Raw genomic sequence first — 20,992 nt, forward strand, 5'->3', positions numbered from 1 at the left:
ACGATTGGACGTTAGACCCGTCAGTCATTCTTCCGGAGAAGCGCGGGCGGCCGAGAGGCGGGATCGTTGAGAGAGAAGCTGTACCAATTGGATTGCTCACCTTTCAATCACTGCAAAGTCGGCAATACGAACACGGGGAGATCCGGCGTCCGCCTCAATTGGGATGCCGATTGAACAGGCGGGCTGTCAGTCATAGCAAAGACCCGACCAATGGAGGGGCGGGACAACAGCTTTTCGAGGTTTAGACAAGCGAGCCGTCAGTCTCGAGAGGAGGGGTGTGCCACGTGCGCGAACCTAGGCTGCGATTGGATGCTCCGTGTGACAGCCAATCCCAGCGACGAATGAGGGACGGGGTGGGCGGCGCCCGGTGCGGGCCGGGGTGGACTTTAGGGCGGGCCCGGGGGCCGCATGCGCACATCGTTCCGATCGCTGAATCCTGGAGGGGGGGAAAAAAAAAGACAGGGGGCGGCTTGAGGCTCTTCTCTCACCGGGGGCCGTCTACTCTTCACAGACCTCCCTTCCCCCTCCCAAGTCTTCCGCACTGACTGCTGAAGGGAAACCGGCAGAGGAATAAACATGGCCCAGATACTTCCCATCCGCTTCCAGGAGCACCTGCAGGTAAGGAGTGAGAAATAAATAATTTAAAGGTGAGGCTGGGGGCGGCAGGACACTCCCCACCCCCACCCCCGGGGCCCAGTTGTTAGGCAACCGCGGCCTAGTCTTGCTGAAGCCTGGGGTTCGGGTTGGTGGGGGGGTGCGGAGGTGGTTAGGGCACCTAACCCCCCCCACGCACCCGGAGCTTCAGCCCCCCCCCACCCCCACCCCCAGCTATTCGGCCACAGGGTTCCTCACAGGGCCTTGCTGACCGTGCGGTGGTTACCGTGTGAGGGGCTGCTGCTGCAGCACAGGGGGAGGTGGGATAGAGAGCAACCTCTCCATCCATCCATCCATCCACCCATCACTCGGATGAGTTTGAATGAAAAGGCGGCTCTTCTTAAATGTTCAATTCTCTACAGGATTTTATTTTTCCCGAATCTCTCTCTCTCTGAGGATTGACTGAAGAAGGGGTGGGGTGTGGTGCATGCAAACGGTGCTGATTATCCCGAATATCTGTAATTCTCCCGTTCTGAGAGTTTTAAACCAGGAGATTCTTTTATTTTCTTTCCCCCCCCCCCCTTCAAAATAAAAATTGCAATGACTGACTGAAAACGCCGCCTCTTTATTTTGGTGATGAATTACTCCCAGCCCTGTCACGTTCCAGACCAGCCAGTCCATTGCAGCAAGGGGCTGCCTCACTCTGTACACTGCCTCGTCTTACTCGGGGCCAGTCGGAACAACTGTTTTGATCATTCGTTCTTAAACTCTTCAGTTGAAACTGGCACCATTAGGTGCAGCAAACATGAGATGTTTGATCCAGATTTTCTTCTTTAATCCCCCTCATGTCAAGTTTGCTGTTTTTTAATGACTTGAAGTCAGCTATTCCCGTTAGTTTTAGCTTGGCAGCAGTCGGACCGAATTTTCCAGTTGATTGCATGGTGTAGTGCTAAAGACTTCCATCTTCCTGATGGATTCACTTCAATTGCAGCAAACTGTTATTGGAGCCGCGTTGGTGCGAGGAATTAGTGTCCTCCATTTCCACGCATGGATTTTAAGTGTGGGTTCAAGGGTTTTGTCTTGTCATGACACCCCCCCCCCCCCCCCCCTCCGGACTAGTTCGAAGTATGTTGTCGTATTCTTTTTTTTTAAAGCAGGAATTTTAACTATTATCTCTTGATACTGGCGATGTTAACTTAGGTTTTCACCCTCCCGGAGCGCTCTTACAATATTGATAGTTGGAGATTGCCAAGCGTGATCATTCTCACTCCCCTGACATCTCTTCACGCCTATGTAAACAGAACCACACTTGTCGCAATGGTTATTGATCAATGGCTTACAAGATGGTCGAACTCGTGAATGATCGTTAGAATCCTTCGCTGGTTTAGTGAAGCGTTTGATAATTCCTCCGAAGTTGTGCTGATTTCAATAAACGTTCCTGAAATGCACTTAAACGTCTTGGGCTTCGTCTCTAGCACCCTTGCACTTTTGACTGACATTATAAATGTCCCCCGACCAAACGGGAAAAAGGATTGCTAGCTAATGCTGTTATTTGCTAGGGGTGGTTATACCTACATCAGGACACAAGTCAACAGCCTGCGTGGTCGACATAGTCTAAACATCAATTGCATTAGTGTTTTGCTATGCTTGCACGCAAGCGTCACTGGTATTGACAATACAGTCTGTTGTTTTCTAAATATTAACTAATGGATACCTACAAAGTTTAAACTTGGGCTTAATAGATCATAACAATTGTGGATGCCTGTTACCCAAAAACCAGCAATGCTAATAGATTCTGATAGCTGAATACTAATGCACTTGTGGCCTTAATTGCTGATCGTATTTCAAAAGACTCTGAACACTGTCAACAGATTGTATTCTCTTGGTAGTGTGGTGCTCCTAGTAAGTATTCTTTGCATAATTCATAATGTATCTTACTATTTGAATCAAAGGAATCATTAAATTGAAATATTAATGACCTACCTGAAAACTTGCCTCCTTAAGTTAATGCCATAGCACATCTGGGCAAAGCTGTTTGGGACACTGAAATTCAAGGTTTCACTGAAGAAATTGGAAATATAGGTTCTAAGATGGGTATCTATCTGAATACAGGAGCTTGGAATTTTTTGCAGATTCCTTTTCCAACAAACTTGTAGTTGTGACTTGTTTTCCTGATCTAATCATGTAGTTGAAGCTCAGCCTTTTTTTTTCCACCAGGCAAAAGTGTTCATACTTGTGAAATGGGTTCGATGTTTGAATAATTTGACAACTGACTTCTGGAGGCAGATTGAAATGTCATTTTAACTGTTTGTGCTGCTCACTTTAAATTGGAGCTGCAAAACCTTCTTTGTTTCTCAGATTTAAGAGTAGTACAATTGGATACACTTCACCACAGCCTGTTCTTGATATTGCAGCAGTTCCCACACTAACATGTATAATATACAGGTTATAGTGGCAAGAGTCTGAACTTGGCTAGATTGCTGACATAGTTCAATTGTTGAGAATGGGATCCAGGTTTTTTCATTTCCATCCAAGGTTGCTAAGGAAGTTTACAGCGTAATACTAACTAAAATCAACTGCAGTGTTGAAATTGGGTGCTGTTTGGTTTAGAGAAACACTCTGTACTGATTGTCAGGGCAATATTTAGTTTTTTTCTGATCAGTTGGGACTTTTGAACATTTGGCTTAGTCATTAAGTCTGCAAACTAATTTTCATACTGTTGCAGTAACATGACTTGCTTAACAGTTGTAAGGGAATTGGGTGCCTAAATTGTAACTTGCAGCTGATAAGTATGGTTCATTGTGGATATGAGATTGATAATTTTATTTATCATTGGGTGGGAATATATTGAGTTGGTTAGACAGGAAATAAAAGGAATGTGGTCTTTTTCTGAATGACAGTGACTGTAGAATACAGCAGGGATTGGTACTAAGGTACCAGCTATTCACTCGGAATGCTTTTTTGGATCAAGGAATTAAATCTTGTAGATAAGACCAAAGCTGGGTGGAAGGGTGGTGTGAGCAGGATTCTTGTGTTGCAGTGTGATTTGAACAAGCCATGTGGGTAAATGCATGCTAGATGTGGTCTAATGTGGATATGAAGTTATCCAGTTTGGTAGCAAAAAGTAGATTCTTTAGTGAAGAGTAATCAGTGGCCAGGGTATCTTGCACCAGTCACTAAAGTAAGCATGCTGGTGCAACAGACAGTAAAGAATGCAAACAATGTTGGCCCCCAGAAAGAAGATTATAGTACAGGCATAAGAATGTCTTGGTAGAGAAAGACAAGTGAATCTGCAAGACTTTGTTCATCTCTTTAATTACACTTTAAATGTAGTGGCCTCTACAATCCTCACCTGTTGCTTCACTGGGCTAAATGTTCAAAAGGTCTATTGGGTTTGGTGTCAGAGGCTGGTTAGACTTTTTTTAAGTGACAGCAAGATGGAGTTGTCGGAAGGGAATACCAGAACTCGGGGCCTAGGCAATTTAAATTGCCAGCTGCATTTTTCAGGTTTTTTCAAGAATCCAGAAATAGTTAAGCACGGTGTGGGGTTTGAAGATGAGCATTGTTAAACATCTCTTGGTCAGATGGCAGCAAGCGCAGGAGTTAAGTGAACAGGAGTTAAGTGATGCAGTTATGTTTTGTGCATCAACGTTTGGGAGATCAAGCCAGCCAGTGAAGGATCAGATTGTCACTTCAAGACTTGAGGAGAAAGTGAGGGCTGCAGATGCTGGCGATCAGAGCTGAAAATGTGTTGCTGGAAAAGCGCGGCAGGTCTCCAAGGAACAGGAGAATCGACGTTTCGGGCATAAGCCCTTCTTCAGGACTTGACTAAGGCATGAATTTCAAATGGATAAGCTGAAGTAGCATTTGGTATGAATGACATTAGAAGCTTGTTCCATATACTGGTTTAATCTTGATGCCCAAGGAGACTATGGGAGCTGGTAGCTAGGGAAACAAATTAGAGTTGAGCAAAAGCAGGGGCTTCCCTTCTCCATATCTTGTGGAAGTTGTAGCACTTGAAGTGCAGTGACTTCTTTTTGTCTTCTAGCGTTCCTCCAGCATTAAGTTTAAGTATATAGGTTTGCCCTCCTTACAATGCATAACTAATTAGTGACAAAGACTTTGAATCAAGGTAAGCCTTTTTTTTTGGGGGTGAGTTGACTCCCTCAATGCAGGACAGACACTGCAAGCAACATGTAGTGCCCTGTCAAATTCACATAACTAAGCAAACTGTATAACAGCAAGTAGAGTTTGAAAGGAACTGCTTAATTGCAGAAACAAAACTGATTTTACTAGTAAAATTTGCCAAGGTCTGGCAGCATTCTGGGGTAGGGGGAAACCAGTCAATGTTCTGGATTCAGTGACCTTCCATTCTCACTTTAAAGACTAAGTGCCCTTAGATGACTATTTTACTGTTACATAACATTACAGTGCAGTATAGGCCCTTGATGTTGCCTGACCAGTCATACTAATCTGAAGCCCATCCCACTACACTATTCTATGTATGTCCATATGCCTTAAATGCACTTAAATGCGACGAATCTACTACCGTTACAGGCAAAGCATTCCATATCCTTACTACTGAGTAAAGAAACTACCTCTGACATCTGTCTTATACCCATCTCCCCTCACTTTAAAGTTGTCCCCTCGTGTTTCCACTTCCATACTTGGAAAAAGGCTCTCCCTGTCCACCCTATCTAACCCTCTGATTATCTTGTATGTCTCTAAGTCACCTCTCAACCTTCTTCTCTCTAACGAGAACAGCCTCAAGGTCCTCAGCCTTTCCTCGTAAGACATTCCTTCCATACCAGGCAACATCCTATAAATCGCCTCTGCACCCTTTCCAAAGCTTTCATATCCTTAATGTGGTGACCAGAACTGTACACAATACTCCAAGTGTGACTGTACCAGAGCTTTGTACAGCTGCAGCATAACCTCCTGGTTTCAGAACTCAATCCCTCTATTAATAAAAGCTAAAACACTGTATGCCTTTTTAACAACCCTGTCAATCTGGGTGGCAACTTTTTTTAGAAATCGGTGTACATGGACACCAAGATCTCTCTGCTCATCTGCACTCCCAACATTCTTAACATTAGCCCATTACTTTGCATTCCGATTACTCCGTCCAAAGTGCATCACCTCAAACTCCATCAAACTCCATCTGCCACCTTAGCCCAGCTCTGCAACCTACTACATCCTTCGTCACTATCCACAACTCCCCTGACCTTAGTGTCCGCAAACTTACTAACCCACCCTTCTAAGCCCTCATCCAGGCATGTTATAAATGGCTAATAGCAACGGACCCAACACCGACCCTTGTGGTACACCACTAGTAACTGGACACCAAGATATTCCATCAACTACAACCCTCTGTTTTCTTTCAGCAAGCCAATTACTGATCCAAACTGCTATGTCTCCCACAATCCCATTCCTCTGCATTTTGTATAATAGCCTACTGTGGGGAACCTTATCGAACGCCTTGCTGAAATCCATATACACCACATCAAGCAGTTTACTCTCATCTACCTGTTTGGTCACTTTGTCAAAAACGTCAATAAGATTTGTTAGGCACGACCTACCCTTCAAAAACCGTGCTGACTGTCCCTGATCAGATTATTCTTTTTCTAGATGGTTATAAATCCTATCTCTTTTTTATAACCTTTTCCAACACTTTACCAACAACTGAAGTGAGACTCCCTGGTCTGTAATTACCAGGGTTGTCTCTACTACCCTTTTGAACAAGGGAGCTATGTTTGCTATCCTCCAATCCTCAGGCACTATTCCTGTAGACAATGATTTGAAGATCAGTGCCAAAGGCTCGGCAACCTCTTCCCTTGCTTCCCAGAGGATCCTAGGATAGATCCCATCTGGCCCAGGGGACTTGTCTATTTTCACATTCTGTTCTGGATATTACTGCACCCTTTTTTTTAACTATTCATTAGATATGAATGTCACTGACCAGCATGTATGCTATTGAGACTAAAGCAAATTGATCACTGCTTCAAAGGAGCCAGGTTTTTTTTATTTTGAAAAGTGACACTTGAGATTTTGATCTTATCATTGGAGAGACTAAATCTTAGTGAATCATTTGGTCAGTGTCATCTGTTTAATTTATTCAGTGGCTGGCCAGCACTTATTGCCATGGAAGGTTATGGTGATCAACTGCTGCAGTCCACATGCTGTAGATTGACTTGCAATACCCTTGGGGAGAGAATTCCAGAATCTTGACCCAGTGACTGGGAATAGCAAAACTTCCAAATCAGGATGGTGAGCAGTTTTGGAGGGGGAGCTTGCAGGTTGGTGTTCCCTTTTTTTTAAACTTTTTTTGCTGCCCTTTGTCTTCTAGATCGAAGTGGTCGTTGGTTTGGAAAGTGCTGTCGAGGGATCACTGAATTTCTGTAGTGCATCCTGTAGATAACCAACACTGCCACTACTGAGTGGAGGTGGTGAGTGGATTCTTGTGGATGTGGTGCCAGTCAAATAGGCTGTTCTACACTGATGGCATCACTTGAGTATTGTTGAGCTGCACTCATCCAGCCAAGTGGGGAGTACTCCATCACACTCTTGACTTCATCCCTGTAGATGGATGTGCTTTGTAGAGTGGGATCAGTTAGTTTCATAGGCAGGCACTGAGGAAGGAGATGTGGCTGTGGCAGCAAGCCTGTTTTTAGGATGTCTGAAGAACTTTAGGGTGGAGGCGATGACCTGGGGTTGCAGTGAGAGACTCTCAGATCTTTGTGGGGAGAGGAGAACTTCAAGTAGGCATCTTTTGAAGAGGATTCAGTGAGGTTAAAGTCACCTAGGCAAAAGTGAGGACTGCAGATGCTGGAGGTCAGTTGAGAGATTGTGGTGCTAGAAAAGCACAGCAGGTCAGTCCACATCTGAGGAGCAGGAACACTAATGGTTTGGGCAAAAGCCTGTCATCATTCCTGGAGGCAAATTAACTTTTTTTTTGGAAGCACCAACTAGGAGGGTATTACTGATTTCTCTTCACTAGTGAACGTACCATGTTCTAACAGAACAACTATGGTTTTGAGCTTGCTGTTAATATTCTGCAGTACTGTTGTCTTCAAATTATAACTGGCCAAAGCTATGGCACAGCTTCAATATTTCTGAAGGTTTTTTTAGTATGCTGTCGTTTTTATTGGACAGAGCAGAAGGTATAGGAGTTGGGAAGTCATGTTGTGGCTGTGCAAGACCACTCCTGGAATAGTGTGCAATTCTGATCTTCCTGTAGGAGGAATGTTATGAAACTTGAGTTCAGAAGATTTACAAGGATGTTGCCAGGGTTGGAGGATTTGAGCTAGTAGGGGCTGAATAGGCTGGAGCTGTTTTCCCTGATGCTGAGGGGGATGACTTTTTTATATATAGAAGTTTATAAAATCATAGGGGGAATGAATAGGGTAAATAGACAAGGTCCCTTGGGGTGTGGAGTTCAGAACTAGAGGGCATAGGTTTAGGGTGAGGGGAAAAGGCAACCCCTTCACCTGGTGGTGCATGAATAAAACGAGCTGCCAGAGGTAGTGGTGGAGGCTGGTACAACTACACTTACAAGGTGTCTGGATGGGTATATGAATAGGAAGTGTTTGGAGGGATATGGGCCAAGTGCTGGCAGAAGGGATGCGATTGGGTTGGGATTTCTGGTCAGCATGGATGAGTTGGACTGAAGGTCTCATTCTGTGCAAGTCAGTCAATCTGAATAGCTTCCTCAGCTGGGAAAGACTTAAAGAAACCTTTTTTGAAGCTGATTTTTAAACTGGAATTACTAGACAATTGCTAGCATCCTGTGCTTGGAGAGCCTTTTTTATATTTCAATGTTAAAGCTTTTTGTTTTTCTCCATGAGGAATTTAGAATTGCTTCATTTCCAGTTGCCCAAGGGAGAAATACTACTTGCTCAGGAAGTGTTTTTGTAGTTCAGACATGCTAGTATTCTGCAGCATTATCTGAATCTTCAGATGAAAACTATATACTTTTCCAGAGTTGCTGTTTGAAAGTGGCAAAATTCCCCAATCCTGTACTTCATGGGCAAATCCAATTTGGGTTCCTTAGTTGACATCAATCTGCTAACTTGGAATTGCTGAAACAAGTTCACTGAATCTGCTAATATGAGAACCAGATTCTTGAATGTTTTTGCACCAGTAGTAATTTGTTTATACTAAAATTATTGCACTACAGTTAGTGTGACCAGTGGTGATTCTAAGACTTTTTTTTTTTGTTTTGCATAGGCTCTTCAAGGAATTGTATTTTTGATTTGTGGGAATGGTAGTGAAAGAAAACCTTTCCTTGAGAACCAATAAAGTGCAAATTTGCTTTTTTTTTTGTCTAGATCTCAGACTTTTAGAGGAGGAAGTATAGAGATGGGAACTTATCATTTTAAATGACATGTCAAACATTTTGGAAAGACCTTTTCAGTAATTTGGTTCATCAAATATCAAGTTTGTGTTCAAATTGCCCAACTTGAGCTAGCAGGTTTTTCTATTCAAAAGATACCACTTCAAATGGAGCATAAACATTCCTACCAATGTAGGATAACTAACTGAAGTAATCATTTCTAATGCAAACTGTCTACTCTTTCCTTAGCCCAATAAGAATTACTTGTTTACTTGTTTTGGTTCCAAACACTTGTCACTTTACCCAGTAAATGGAAATAAGCAGCTAAATGTAGCTTGGGCCAAGTGACTTCACTAACTACTATAGATGGGGTGTGTTTTTTTACATTCCTTTGAACTCTTAAACTGGATCCTTGGGATACTAAAATTGTAACTTTTCCACTTGCAGTATGCCAAATACTCAATGTGCAAAATTTGTCTCTTTTAAGCTCCAAAACCAAGGTGTGAATCCTGCCAATATTGGATTCAGTACTCTTACCATGGAATCCGACAAGTTCATCTGCATCAGGGAGAAAGTGGGAGAACAGGCACAAGTAGTGGTGATTGATCTGAATGATCCAGCAAATCCGATTCGGCGTCCAATATCTGCTGACAGTGTCATCATGAACCCAGCAAGCAAAGTGATTGCACTGAAAGGTGAGTCTTTGAGTTTAACAGTAGTGAAGTTTTAATCTTGTAACTTTTGTATTCTTGGTATTGAGCACAATTATTGCTTGCACACTTTTTTTAGTTACTGATCAAATATTTTCCTTCCTGCATTCTTGTCTCGATTCAGATGGTGAGTTATGTGTTTTGTGGTAGTTTTGTCTCAGTAGTAAATGGGTCTTTTCATTTAAAAGCAAACCACAACATTCATTTAATGTATCCATTTGTTGCTGTGAATAACATCAATTTCCAGTTAAATGGGGGAATGCAAATCTCAAGTTTTGCCTGTAATAGCTTGAAATAGCAAGTCTAATTAGACTGGCTGGGAATTTCACAAAATATGGAGTGCACATTAGTCAGTCATGGGAAGTTGGTGTCACTTGCTGAGCCAGCATTTATTACCTACTTAATTGTTTCTAAAGGTATTGAGCTACTACCTTGAATTGCTTCAGTCCACCTGGTGTGTAGGTACTTCTATTATTCCATTAAGGAGTTCTAGGGTTTTGATTCAGTGACAATATTTCCAAATCAGGATAATGAGTAGCTCAAGGGTGCTGACAAGTAGTGGTGTTCCCATGTATCTGCTGCTGTTGTCCTCTTGATAGTCACAGCAAACATTTGAATTTGTGAGGTGTTTCTTGTTTATGGTATGTACTGACTCCTCCAAGTCAATGGTGAAAGGAGTTGATCTTTATGGGTATGGGGGCCAATTAGATTCCCTACAGTGTGGAAACAGGCCCTTTGGCCCAACAAGTCCCACCAATCCTCTGAAGAGTAACCCACCCAGACCTAATTTCCCTCTGATTAATGCACCTAACACTGGGCAATTCCCCATGACCCATCCACCTGATCTGCACATCTTTGGACTGCAGAAGGAAACCGGAGCACTGGGGAAACTCATGCAGACACTGAATGTGTGGGGAGTTTGTAGTCACCCAAGGCTGGAATCAAATATGGGACCCTGGTGCTGTGAGGCAGCAGTGCTAACCACTGAGCCCCCATGCTGCACATGGACCAGTCTTAGCATTGCTTTTCTCTGTGAATGAGATGGCATTAATTCAACCATCAAGATGGAGATGTTGATCATGCACCATATTCCTGAAAATTAAGGATCTTAGTTAATTCTAAGATGTGATCAATCTTCCAGTTTCACCTAGATTTTAAACTTTTACTGAATGCCGCTCACACAAAGTATTTGATTATCTCAATGTTTAAACATTTGGATGTTCAAATTACTGCTAGCTTTGTCAAAGTTGTGGTTGAACAAAGTGGTCAGTTTAGAAATAAAAGGTAATACTCAAAAGCTACTGTATTGTAAGCAGACTTTAATCGGCTGGACTTGTATTTCCCATTGAAGGTGAGTTAATTCATAATACAATGCATAAATGTAAGTGGTCAAAGTTTCTAAATCAACCCCCATTTGTTATAGACCAGGCCAGACCCCCTCAAAACACTTTCTTGAAAGTAGCCCAGACTCCACTTTACTAATTTTAAGTGGGGGTAAAGTGGCTATTCCAGGAGGGATGCAGCTGGCCCAGCCACTTTGTTTTTAAACAAAGCAGAACTTATTTACAAGATTTCTGAAAGAAACACAAGAGAACAGAATGCAGAATAATCTATCTGAAAATCCAACCAATTTTAACTTTATGATGCTGTTCCAAATACTTGCAACAATCCCCATAAACATCCCTTGGCAACAAAGGTAAAAATCACAGGGTCTTGCAGGAGTGAAGTCAGAGAATTCATATGAACCTGCTTTGTTTGGTCCAACAGCTTCGCTAAAACCAAACCCAAAACTCAGCAAAGCTGAGTTGGAAAAACTGGCTACACCCCTTTCATTGTACAAGTGTTTTTTTTTAAACCTTAAGATTCAAATAAATCAACCCCAGACATTTCAGAACCTGTCTTTTTGATCTCCTGGGGGACAAAGACAAGGAAAACATAACCTTGTTAAAGAAGCAACAGCATTACTCATTTAAATGTAAATAGACTGCTTAATATGCAGGTGTTGGAGTCAGCTGGTGAAAATACTTTCCTGTTTATGCCAGTAACACTTCCCCATTCATAGTAATCTAAGAACAGTAGTTCTGATTTTGCTACAGCGCCAATAAAATGTATGGTGACTCTCCTAATGTTGGAGTAATGGATTTGGTAAATTTGAGTGACAAAAATATCTGAACCCCTCAAGTAAACACTGATTTTAATAGCACCAAAGTGATTGATTGATTTGATTTGTGTACCAGACACATGACATTGTTGCAATAGTTACACTAAATACTCAAATTTAGTTTTCCATGTAATAAAAGAATCACCATTCTGTTAAACATCTGCAGAATTGCTTCCATAAGTACATTTTGCAAACTTCATAATACAGTAGAATTTATCCAATTTCATCCTCGTATTAAAGGGGCTAGATAGAAAAGATTTGAAGTCACTTCACAGACCGCTGTCAACAAATTGGTAATCTGAAATCTTATAGACACTAAGGCTTGGTCAGATTTTCAGAGCAAAGGGATACAGTTGCTAATGGTCTTAGTTTTTTTCTAAAAGCCAGAGTTACTGTAGACATCAGCAAAAAGTCAAAATAATAGGTTGTCCAGTTTCCTGTACCTAATGAAGAATTTGATTTCACTTTTGAAAATAAGGCTCTATTTCCTTTCCTAATCAAGGAACTTCAATTCCAATTGAACTTAGCACTTTTTGGTTTATAGAAATGCTAACATGAATTGTGACTCTGCTGCAAAGATTGCAATGTTGTGTTTGACCACAACACTTTAACATTCATAAATTGTTGTATTCTATTTAGTCACTTGCTCATATGTCTGAATTGCATGGTGATCAATGTAATTGAAAATCAGCCAAATACCATGACAGTGACTGAAGTAAGAGAAATACTGAGCTCTTGTAGGTGCTGTAGGACTTGTCCTGCAGTATAAATGGTTAACATCTGCAGCATTACAACTTTCCTTCGCAAGCTGCTCCAGCCAAGCCAGCACAAATGACACATCACTTTAGATTTCTTGAATAGTCAGTGGGATAACTAGTGATAAATGAAGTTTTTGAAATATTAACTAGGTGCTGCAAATGTGTCTGACATTAAATGTATTGCAGACTGTGGTTTGCTGTCTGAGAATGATCCACTAATCTCTGCATGTTTTGTGCTGTGTGCTTTCTGCTCTAGTCTACCGTTGTGAAGATGAGCCTTGGCAAATAAGCTTGCATTTCTGTTGAGTGGCTCACTTGGTGGTATCCAGAAATGGAGTTTGGCTGAATGGAGAGCATTTACTGTACTGTAATTCAGATGTTGTGTAGGATTTGTTAGCATGCAATGTTTGAATTGGTGATTCTATGTGCATTCTGATAGCTGAATGATTCAAAATTGCAGCTGGCTGGAAAAACTCCATGTTGCAGAAAATGCTTAGTTTCGTTATTCAGAGTAGGGGTGTGGAACAGCCTGCCTGCAACAGTAGACTCATTGATGTAAAGTCCATTTAAATGGGCATTGGACATAATAGAACAGTGTAGGCTAGATAGGCATCAGATTAATTTCACAAGTTAGCACAAAATCAAGGGCCGGGCCTGTACTGTAATGTTCTATATGCACACTTTTGGGATGTGGCCTCCCTTCCCTTGGCCACTCATTGCTCATGTCTCATGCCCACTGATTCCCAAGTCAAGGAGACCTAACCTTAACCCTATTGCAGCTATATTAGGAGTCTGTTGTATTAATAGTTGCTCCAAAGCAACTTGTTCCTAAGGTCAAGAACAAGGGGTTGCTTCAGCAAATCTACATATGGTGATCTTATTGCAACACTATTGGCCTGGTTCAAAGTGAATCCATTTTATTGCAAAATGCCATTGTTGCAGCAATACTTCCTCAATGCCAAATTAGGGTGACCAATGCTTAGATTAGACTAACAGCTATACAATCTTAAACATGTCAGGGGTAATCATGTTGTGTACACTAGAGATTGGCTGGTATTTTGCAATTTTTAGACCAGACTTTCATGCTGTTTTGTGGGCGGATTGAAAGGTCCCCAGCCCTTCTCTTTTTTTTTGTAGTGCATCAAAAATTCTTTCCTCTATCTAGTTGCTTTGTAACTGACACCCTTGCCATTTTTTAGTAATCAAGATTATTGGTCAAAATCTATTTGTAAACACTTTAATCTTCCCTCATCGTAGACAGTTTGTGTAGCTGATCTTCAGTTGTATTCACTGACTAGTGAAGATAAAGGTCATAATTAGACTCAGTTTACGTTTTAGGAATAGCTTTGGAGTGAACTTGCTTGTGATTAGTGGAAATGTGTACTATCAACATGTATGCAATTTTGAAAAATCCAATTACTAACAAAGACTTAACTATGGCCAAGGAATAGTGCTTGGATTGATGCTTTTATAACTGCACTAAAGATGTTTATGCATTCTTGTAAACCTTCAAGGACCTCAACTACAGATATTTGGTATTTGTTAAATTTGATTTCTATATGGTGCATTACTAGAATTCTACATGCTGATATAGTCAAATGCTGCTTTGATGTTCTAATGTTAACTTTTTTTGTTTGTACTAGCTGGCAAAACCCTACAAATATTTAACATTGAAATGAAGAGCAAAGTGAAAGCTCATAATATGGTTGAAGAAGTCACATTCTGGAAATGGATTTCTTTAAACACTGTTGCCCTAGTAACTGAGACTGCAGTATTCCATTGGAGCATGGAAGGTGACTCTCAGCCACAGAAGATGTTTGATAGGCATGCCAGCTTGGCTGGCTGTCAAATCATTAACTACAGGACAGACCTTCAGCAGAAGTGGTTGCTTCTAATTGGAATTTCTGCACAGGTAGATCATCTTTTTCCTCAAGCTATATGCCTTAACACTTTTTTTTTGCGCGCTCTCTCGCTGCTAGTCTAAAGAATTTCCACTGACACCTTAAGTAGTAGCTAAGCTAATGCACTTGACATCTGGTTAGAACATTGCATTCATGTCAAAATGGGATTTAAGTGCAAAATCTAGGCTGTCTCATTCAGCACAGTACTGGAGAATACTGCATTCTAGTCCCACCTTTCTGGAGGGACATTAGATTGTCAGCTTGTCTTGTGACCTCCTGCACTTTGAGGAGCAATTGTGTCCTGGATTATGCTCGTCATTTCACTTGGATCACTAAAATGTTATCTCTTGTTGTGAAATGTGGTAATTGTGGCTCTGTTATCAGCACTGCTTCCTCAGCACCAGGGACCTGGGTTCAGTTCCAGCCTTGGGCAGCTGTCTGTGGCATTGACACATCTCCCTCTGTGGGTTTCCTCCCAGGTGTTCTGGAAAGGATGCTGCTTTAAACAATATTTTAGTTTCTAAAAACCCATTACTGAAAGTTTGTGAATTTAAGTGAGGGAGCATTCTAGGCAATAGTAGCATCATTGTTCAGGGCAACTTTGCTCAGACTGCTATTTTAGTTTTCAGTCTGGACCTGTTCTTGGCTCGAGTACTTCATTATTGGCTCCTGGCATTCAGCTTGTCCTTGTATAGGCAAATAAGAAGAATTCCTCTAGCCACACTTCCTTGCCTGCCTTAATCATTCTTGCTATAAAATCCTCTCGGGAAAAGTGGAAAATCTCCTTTTTAGAGGTGCTGAGGTAGAATCCTGAACCAGAGACTGAGAATCAGTGTATCCACAAATCCCTGCCATTATGGGAATTGAAAGAATCAAGAAACTGAACTCTTGATCCAGTCTGGTGTCAGAACACTGCTTCTGACTCCTGTTTTCCCCACCCACATTTTATCTATTTGTTGAACAGCAGTTCTAGTGGTAGTGTTAAGTTATAGATCAGCATTTCCATTTCATTTGCCATTGTTTTTTAAAAACTTTAGTCCAATAAAATACTTGGTGTGCAAATTCTAACCTGAATTAGGCAATTGGATATAACTGGACAATAGTGTTAATCACTTTCATATTTGACTCTAGCATTAGTGAAACTTTTCAATGAACTGCCCATAGTGAGTTGACAATAACGCTCTGAAAGGTTGTGAAAAATGTTAGGTGTGTGGTATATTTCACCTGGTGACAAGCTTTTTCATTTCCCTTTCAGCTTGGGGAATCGTCTGTCTGGAGTCCTGTTTTCTGGAATTCTGTTTTTAGATGCTGAAAAGCAATTGTGCTTTCCAGTATCTAAAATAGGACATTCAGTTGTCAAACTGCATTGTAACTTGCTTTCAGATGTTTATAACTTCAAGTGTCTTTCTTTTAAGAAAACTTGGGCTAAATACTGGTGTTGTGCAGTCTTATTTCTTTACAAGTCACTGGACTCTTCTCTCCTGCGGAGAGAAAGCAGAGTTAAGTCTGCAGATGCTGGAGCTCAAATCCTGCTGGAAAAGCACAGCAGGTCAGGCAGCATCCAAGGAGCAGAAAAAACCCTGCATTTTCATCAGCACATTCCTGAAGGGCTCCAGCCCAAAATGTAGTTTGACCCTGACCTGCTGTGCTTTTCCAGCAACACACTCTCATTTCTGTCCACAGATGCTGTCAAACCTCCTGAGTTTTTTTTGGTTCAACCAGCCTTCCTGTTAGGTGCCATAAACCATCACTGGAAGGTTGTACAACCCTTGGTCTTATTGTGCTGTAATGTGTTTGCAGTAATCCAAGACCTAAAGATTACATTTTGGCTAGAGCATTTTTCAGAGCAGTCCTCTGCTAACTTAAAGGTGTATATACATAATTGTCCCATGAGCTGCTACTGTCTTCCATTAGGGACCCAGCACATTGAAACTAATAGAAATTATGCCACTGACTTAATATTTTTGGCATTTAAGCTTTTAATTCTACTTTTACATTTGCTGTAAAGCAATTGAAAGCAAGATCTTGCTTTGGTGTGTTTGAGAAGAGACATGGATGCCACATGAATTTTTTTAATTGTTGGTTAGGATGTTTGAAGGTTGTCAGGATAATGCTGACTTGCCTTGTAAAACTATTTTGCTGTAAACTTATTCCCAAACAAGGTTTGATCTGCCCCTTTTGTGGTCAACATTTGGACTGCTGGACAATTCTCTAACCTCTAACTGAATTAGTACAACTTTCTATGTCCAGTTTAACTGTCACTGCAGTGTAGCTAATGATTCATAATGTCAATTTAGTGACCTTCAGGGATTCTTGAACAACTTAATTCAGGAGTCTCCAAGCAAGATCATAGTTGAAGATAATGGTGAATCCTCAATGAGTTGAATGTTTAGAAGTAGGCTTTACCCTCCTAGGTGACTGAAATGGAGTCCAATTCCCAGGTAACCTGCCAAAGCAGTGCATGTCCCTCCAGCTTGAAGTGCACAGCTAATATGGCCTTTCCTATCTTCCATGCAGACTTGTTTTCATTTGTAGGATGTTGGTGTCTCTGGCTGTCTGTCACTTGGCCAATTTTTGGTTGCCTTTCAATTTAGTGCATTGCCACCATGATCCACTGCAGTCAGTCATCTGTAAATAGACCCATAATCCAATTAGGAAAGGAATTTCACATTTTAGCCACCAGAGATTCAAGTCTGTCAATTTGGCAGTTCTTTGGCAAAATTTTTTTTTGGTCTTGGCTCATCTTTGCAGTAAATCCCTTGTAACCAGTAAACAAGCTGTCATGCTCAGCCAAGCATAAATTAGTTCTTGCTGCAAAATATATGGCTCAATTAGGAATCTGAAACACAGCAAATACTACCAGGGCCACCAGACTAAAGTGCTCATGGTTTTCTTGCTGAATGCTATTTGGGTCTGCAATTGTAATCCTTTTTAAGGAATTAAATTGTTTGCTAATCAAATGTGGATTGTAACCCTGTATAGTACAGTGCTGTCCACTTCAGACCACCTGAATCACCTAGCACTGGTCACAGCTGAACTGACTGCATTTCCTACAACTTTGCTTTTCCTCATTTAGCAAAACAGGGTGGTTGGTGCGATGCAGCTGTACTCTGTGGACAGGAAGGTGTCCCAGCCGATTGAGGGACATGCTGCAGCTTTTGCTGACTTCAAATTGGAAGAGAATCCCACACAGTCAACGCTCTTTTGCTTTGCAGTTCGTAGTCAAGCAGGAGGAAAGGTAAATTACATTGTTTTGGTTAAACACTTCCTACTGCTAGATGGAGACTCCTTTTTGTGGTGTATTTTAATCTATTTCCCACCATCCTGCAAATGTAAATTTGACAGCCCATATCCACAAGTAGTACTGAACACTTCAAGGTACTATAAAGAGAAAGCGGTGATCTGATAACTAGCAAATTGCACTTTGCATCATAGGCAGTGACATGCATCACATTGCATCCCAGATAATCCACCTAAAAATTTGGTAATTGACAGCTTCACTGTCTGTATTTTGTGGCTTGTCTATTGCTGGCTTTTTGAAACTGACTTGTAAACTCTCTCTTGCAGTTACATATAATAGAAGTAGGTCAGCCAGCTGCTGGAAACCAGCCTTTTACAAAGAGAGCAGTGGATGTGTTTTTCCCTCCGGAGGCCCAAACTGACTTTCCAGTAGCAATGCAAGTAAGTGCCAGCTTCATTCTAAACACTTTACAATAAACCACAGTGCTGTTGCATGCTACTTAGCAAAGTGTAATTGTCTTGTAATGAGCATTCTATTGAAAACTATTTTTCAACAGAATATATTTTGATAGCCTAGGTTTGTCATGATCACAACTTGGTGCAATATTTGTAGCTATCTTGAGGCTTCATGAAGAATGCTTTACCAATGAGTTGCTAATTACAAGCTGAGCCTGTTTTGGTAATGGCTATTGTCACTTGAAGGAATATTTTTGTCTCCTGCCAACATTGACGGCTTGAAGGTCCTCTTGGCCCTGTTCCCATATGTTCTGGCACTTCTTACTAGCAAGTGTATATTTTTCTTTAAACTGCAAGACTAACAACTTAAAGGCAGGATTATCTTTCGAAGTCAGTGGCCCCATTCTGGTCTCTGCATTGAGGCTGGATGTCTCCAGTTGAGTTTATAACCAGACAGTGCACACTCAGTTGGTTTCTTTACCAAATTTTAAAAATACTTTGCTTTCAGCTGACTTGAGTCACCTAGGTGGTGCAGTTAAACTGCAAGTGTGAAGTTTGGAGAACCACTTACTACTCTATATATAGTTTCAGTAGTTTAGACTATAGAATTTTGAATTGAGTGGGCTAACTGGCTATAGCAAGTACATAAAACTGAAGTATCAAATCAGCTGAATGGCAAATGTATTGCAGGGTCTAGCGCTATAGCTCCATTTTGACTTGATGGATCTCACTACCAGTTTAACATCTCCCAGTGCTCTGTGTCTGGGTTTCCTCAGTGTTCCCTCAGTGTTCCAGTTTGTCCCACAGTCCAAAGATGTGCAGCTTGGGTGGGTTGGTCATGGGGGTACAGGGGTTATAGGGGTGGGGTGGATCTGGGTAAGATCCTCTTTAGAGGGTTACTGTGGACTCTGGGCCAAATGACCTGTCCCTACACTATAGGGAATCTGATTCTATGCCTCCAACCTGTGTGCATGATCCAGTGTTGATTTTTCTTTCATTCCTCATCTTTGTACTCTGCTGGCATCCAAGATGGAAATACTGAAATGTAATGGAAATTTGTTGTCATTCCAATATTTTTCTTTTCCAGATTGGAACAAAATATGGGGTTATATATCTCATTACCAAATATGGCTACATCCACTTGTATGACTTGGAATCTGGTGCTTGTATCTACATGAACCGTATTAGTGCTGAGACCATTTTTGTGACTGCTCCCCATGAACCTACATCTGGCATCATTGGAGTCAATAAAAAAGGCCAAGTATGTTATCCAAGGCTGTTAGCAATTTCTGTGGTAGTAAGCAAACTGAAGTTTGTTTTGTATAGTGCTTCCTATACCAGCAGTGAGGGCAAGTACTTGTTATGGTCCTGAATTGCAAACTGTAATGTAGCAATGACTCTAGAGCACATTAAAGTTTCTTCATCAGGGTGCCTGGCATTACAAAAGCCACTTCCAAGTAGGCTTTTTTGCTTAGTATGGTCAGCATGAGTGAGAATGTAATTCACTTTTAGCAAAGAATGTTTTTAACAATGGGGCTTTTTTGTGTAGATTATACCTTTTTTAGCCTCAGGATGTAACTAACAAATTGTAGACTCCTTAACTATTTCATTGTCCTGTATACAATCAAGTTGTTGTAATTTCTTGGATGTGACTTAATTGGGAGTAGATTACATTGTTAACTCTTACAATTTGCTTGCATTCACTGTCAACTTTCGCTTGTGTAGAGCTCTTGGTATATTGAATGTTCCTTAATTGACCACTTTTGTTTGCCTCCAGGTATTATCTGTTTGTGTGGAAGAAGAGAATATTGTAAACTATGCAACTAATGTGCTCCAAAACCCAGACCTTGCTCTCCGAATGGCTGTGAGAAGCAACCTTGCTGGTGCTGAGGAGCTCTTTGCACGAAAGTTTAACACTTTATTCGCACAAGGAAATTATGCTGAAGCTGCTAAAGTTGCTGCATCAGCACCAAAGGTATGTGCATTCTCATTCTGCCACAAGAACAACCTCTATCTGGCATTCAGTTAACTAATTCTGATTATCCAAACAAGAGGTCCTGATGTTTGGCTCACTCTTATCTGGCATTCCATTAACAGAGTGAAATATTCCCCAACTGTGTCCCTCAGATAATTGAGGTTCCTCTACTGACCCTTTCCTAACATTGTAATGAACACATTTCAACCCTCTACTTCTTTTGAATGGTCTAAGCTTAAGGTGCCGATAATATCCTTTATTACTTTCACCATAATGCCTTGACTAACCAGTTGACTTGTCAACTTCCTCCTGTGGTGTAATCTTGCATTTTTGTTTTGAATATAAAATAAAGCTTTGGCAACATTCTCATTCCATTAGTGTTGGAGTGCTATAATCATAAGGACCTGTTTTTGTCTCCATTTTTGTACTGTTCAAACTTTGTTCTCTTGTGCATGGTGCTGCACTGTCTCATCAATGCTTGCCAGCCTAACAGCCTCTTGTTCTTAAAGTTTTGAAAATCCTAAACATGTATCTAGTCCAGGTCTTCCTTATTCCTAACTGCAACATTTTAACAGCTGTACTGTCTTGTTTGTAAACCTATAACCACTAATGTGTTGCTGGAAAAGCACAGGTCAGGCAGCATCCAAGGAGCAAGAGAATCGACACTTTGGGCATAGTTCCTGAAGAAGGGCCTATGCCTGAAACGTCGATTCTCCTGCTCCTTGGATGCTGCCTGACCTGCTGCACTTTTCCAGCAACACATTTTCAGCTCTGATCTCCAGTATTTGCAGTCCTCACCTTTTTTTTTTTTTTCCTCCTATAACCACTAATGTGCTCTTGCTGCAAGCAGTGGACTTCATTCTAA

At 41.3% G+C, this 20,992-nt stretch overlaps 1 protein-coding gene across 3 annotated transcripts in view; it reads left to right on the forward strand.

Moving 5' to 3' along the window:
* The first annotated feature begins 460 nt into the window (after positions 1 to 460).
* cltcl1 (clathrin, heavy chain-like 1) overlaps positions 461 to 20,992 on the forward strand; it is a 53,268-nt gene continuing 32,736 nt past the window's right edge. For all 3 annotated transcript variants that reach the window (XM_043715382.2, XM_043715384.2, XM_043715386.2), the window contains exons 1-7: positions 461 to 618; positions 9,414 to 9,621; positions 14,199 to 14,467; positions 17,533 to 17,694; positions 18,024 to 18,137; positions 19,240 to 19,413; positions 19,930 to 20,127. In XM_043715382.2, the coding sequence (XP_043571317.1) occupies positions 577 to 618; positions 9,414 to 9,621; positions 14,199 to 14,467; positions 17,533 to 17,694; positions 18,024 to 18,137; positions 19,240 to 19,413; positions 19,930 to 20,127 (1,167 nt within the window). In that variant the 5' untranslated portion in view covers positions 461 to 576. The remainder of the gene's footprint in view (positions 619 to 9,413; positions 9,622 to 14,198; positions 14,468 to 17,532; positions 17,695 to 18,023; positions 18,138 to 19,239; positions 19,414 to 19,929; positions 20,128 to 20,992) is intronic.

The sequence above is a fragment of the Chiloscyllium plagiosum genome, unplaced genomic scaffold (assembly GCF_037043375.1).
Source record: "Chiloscyllium plagiosum isolate Xiang-an unplaced genomic scaffold, Cpla_swu_hap1 HiC_scaffold_24, whole genome shotgun sequence".
In the NCBI taxonomy this organism is placed as follows: Eukaryota; Metazoa; Chordata; class Chondrichthyes; order Orectolobiformes; family Hemiscylliidae; genus Chiloscyllium; species Chiloscyllium plagiosum.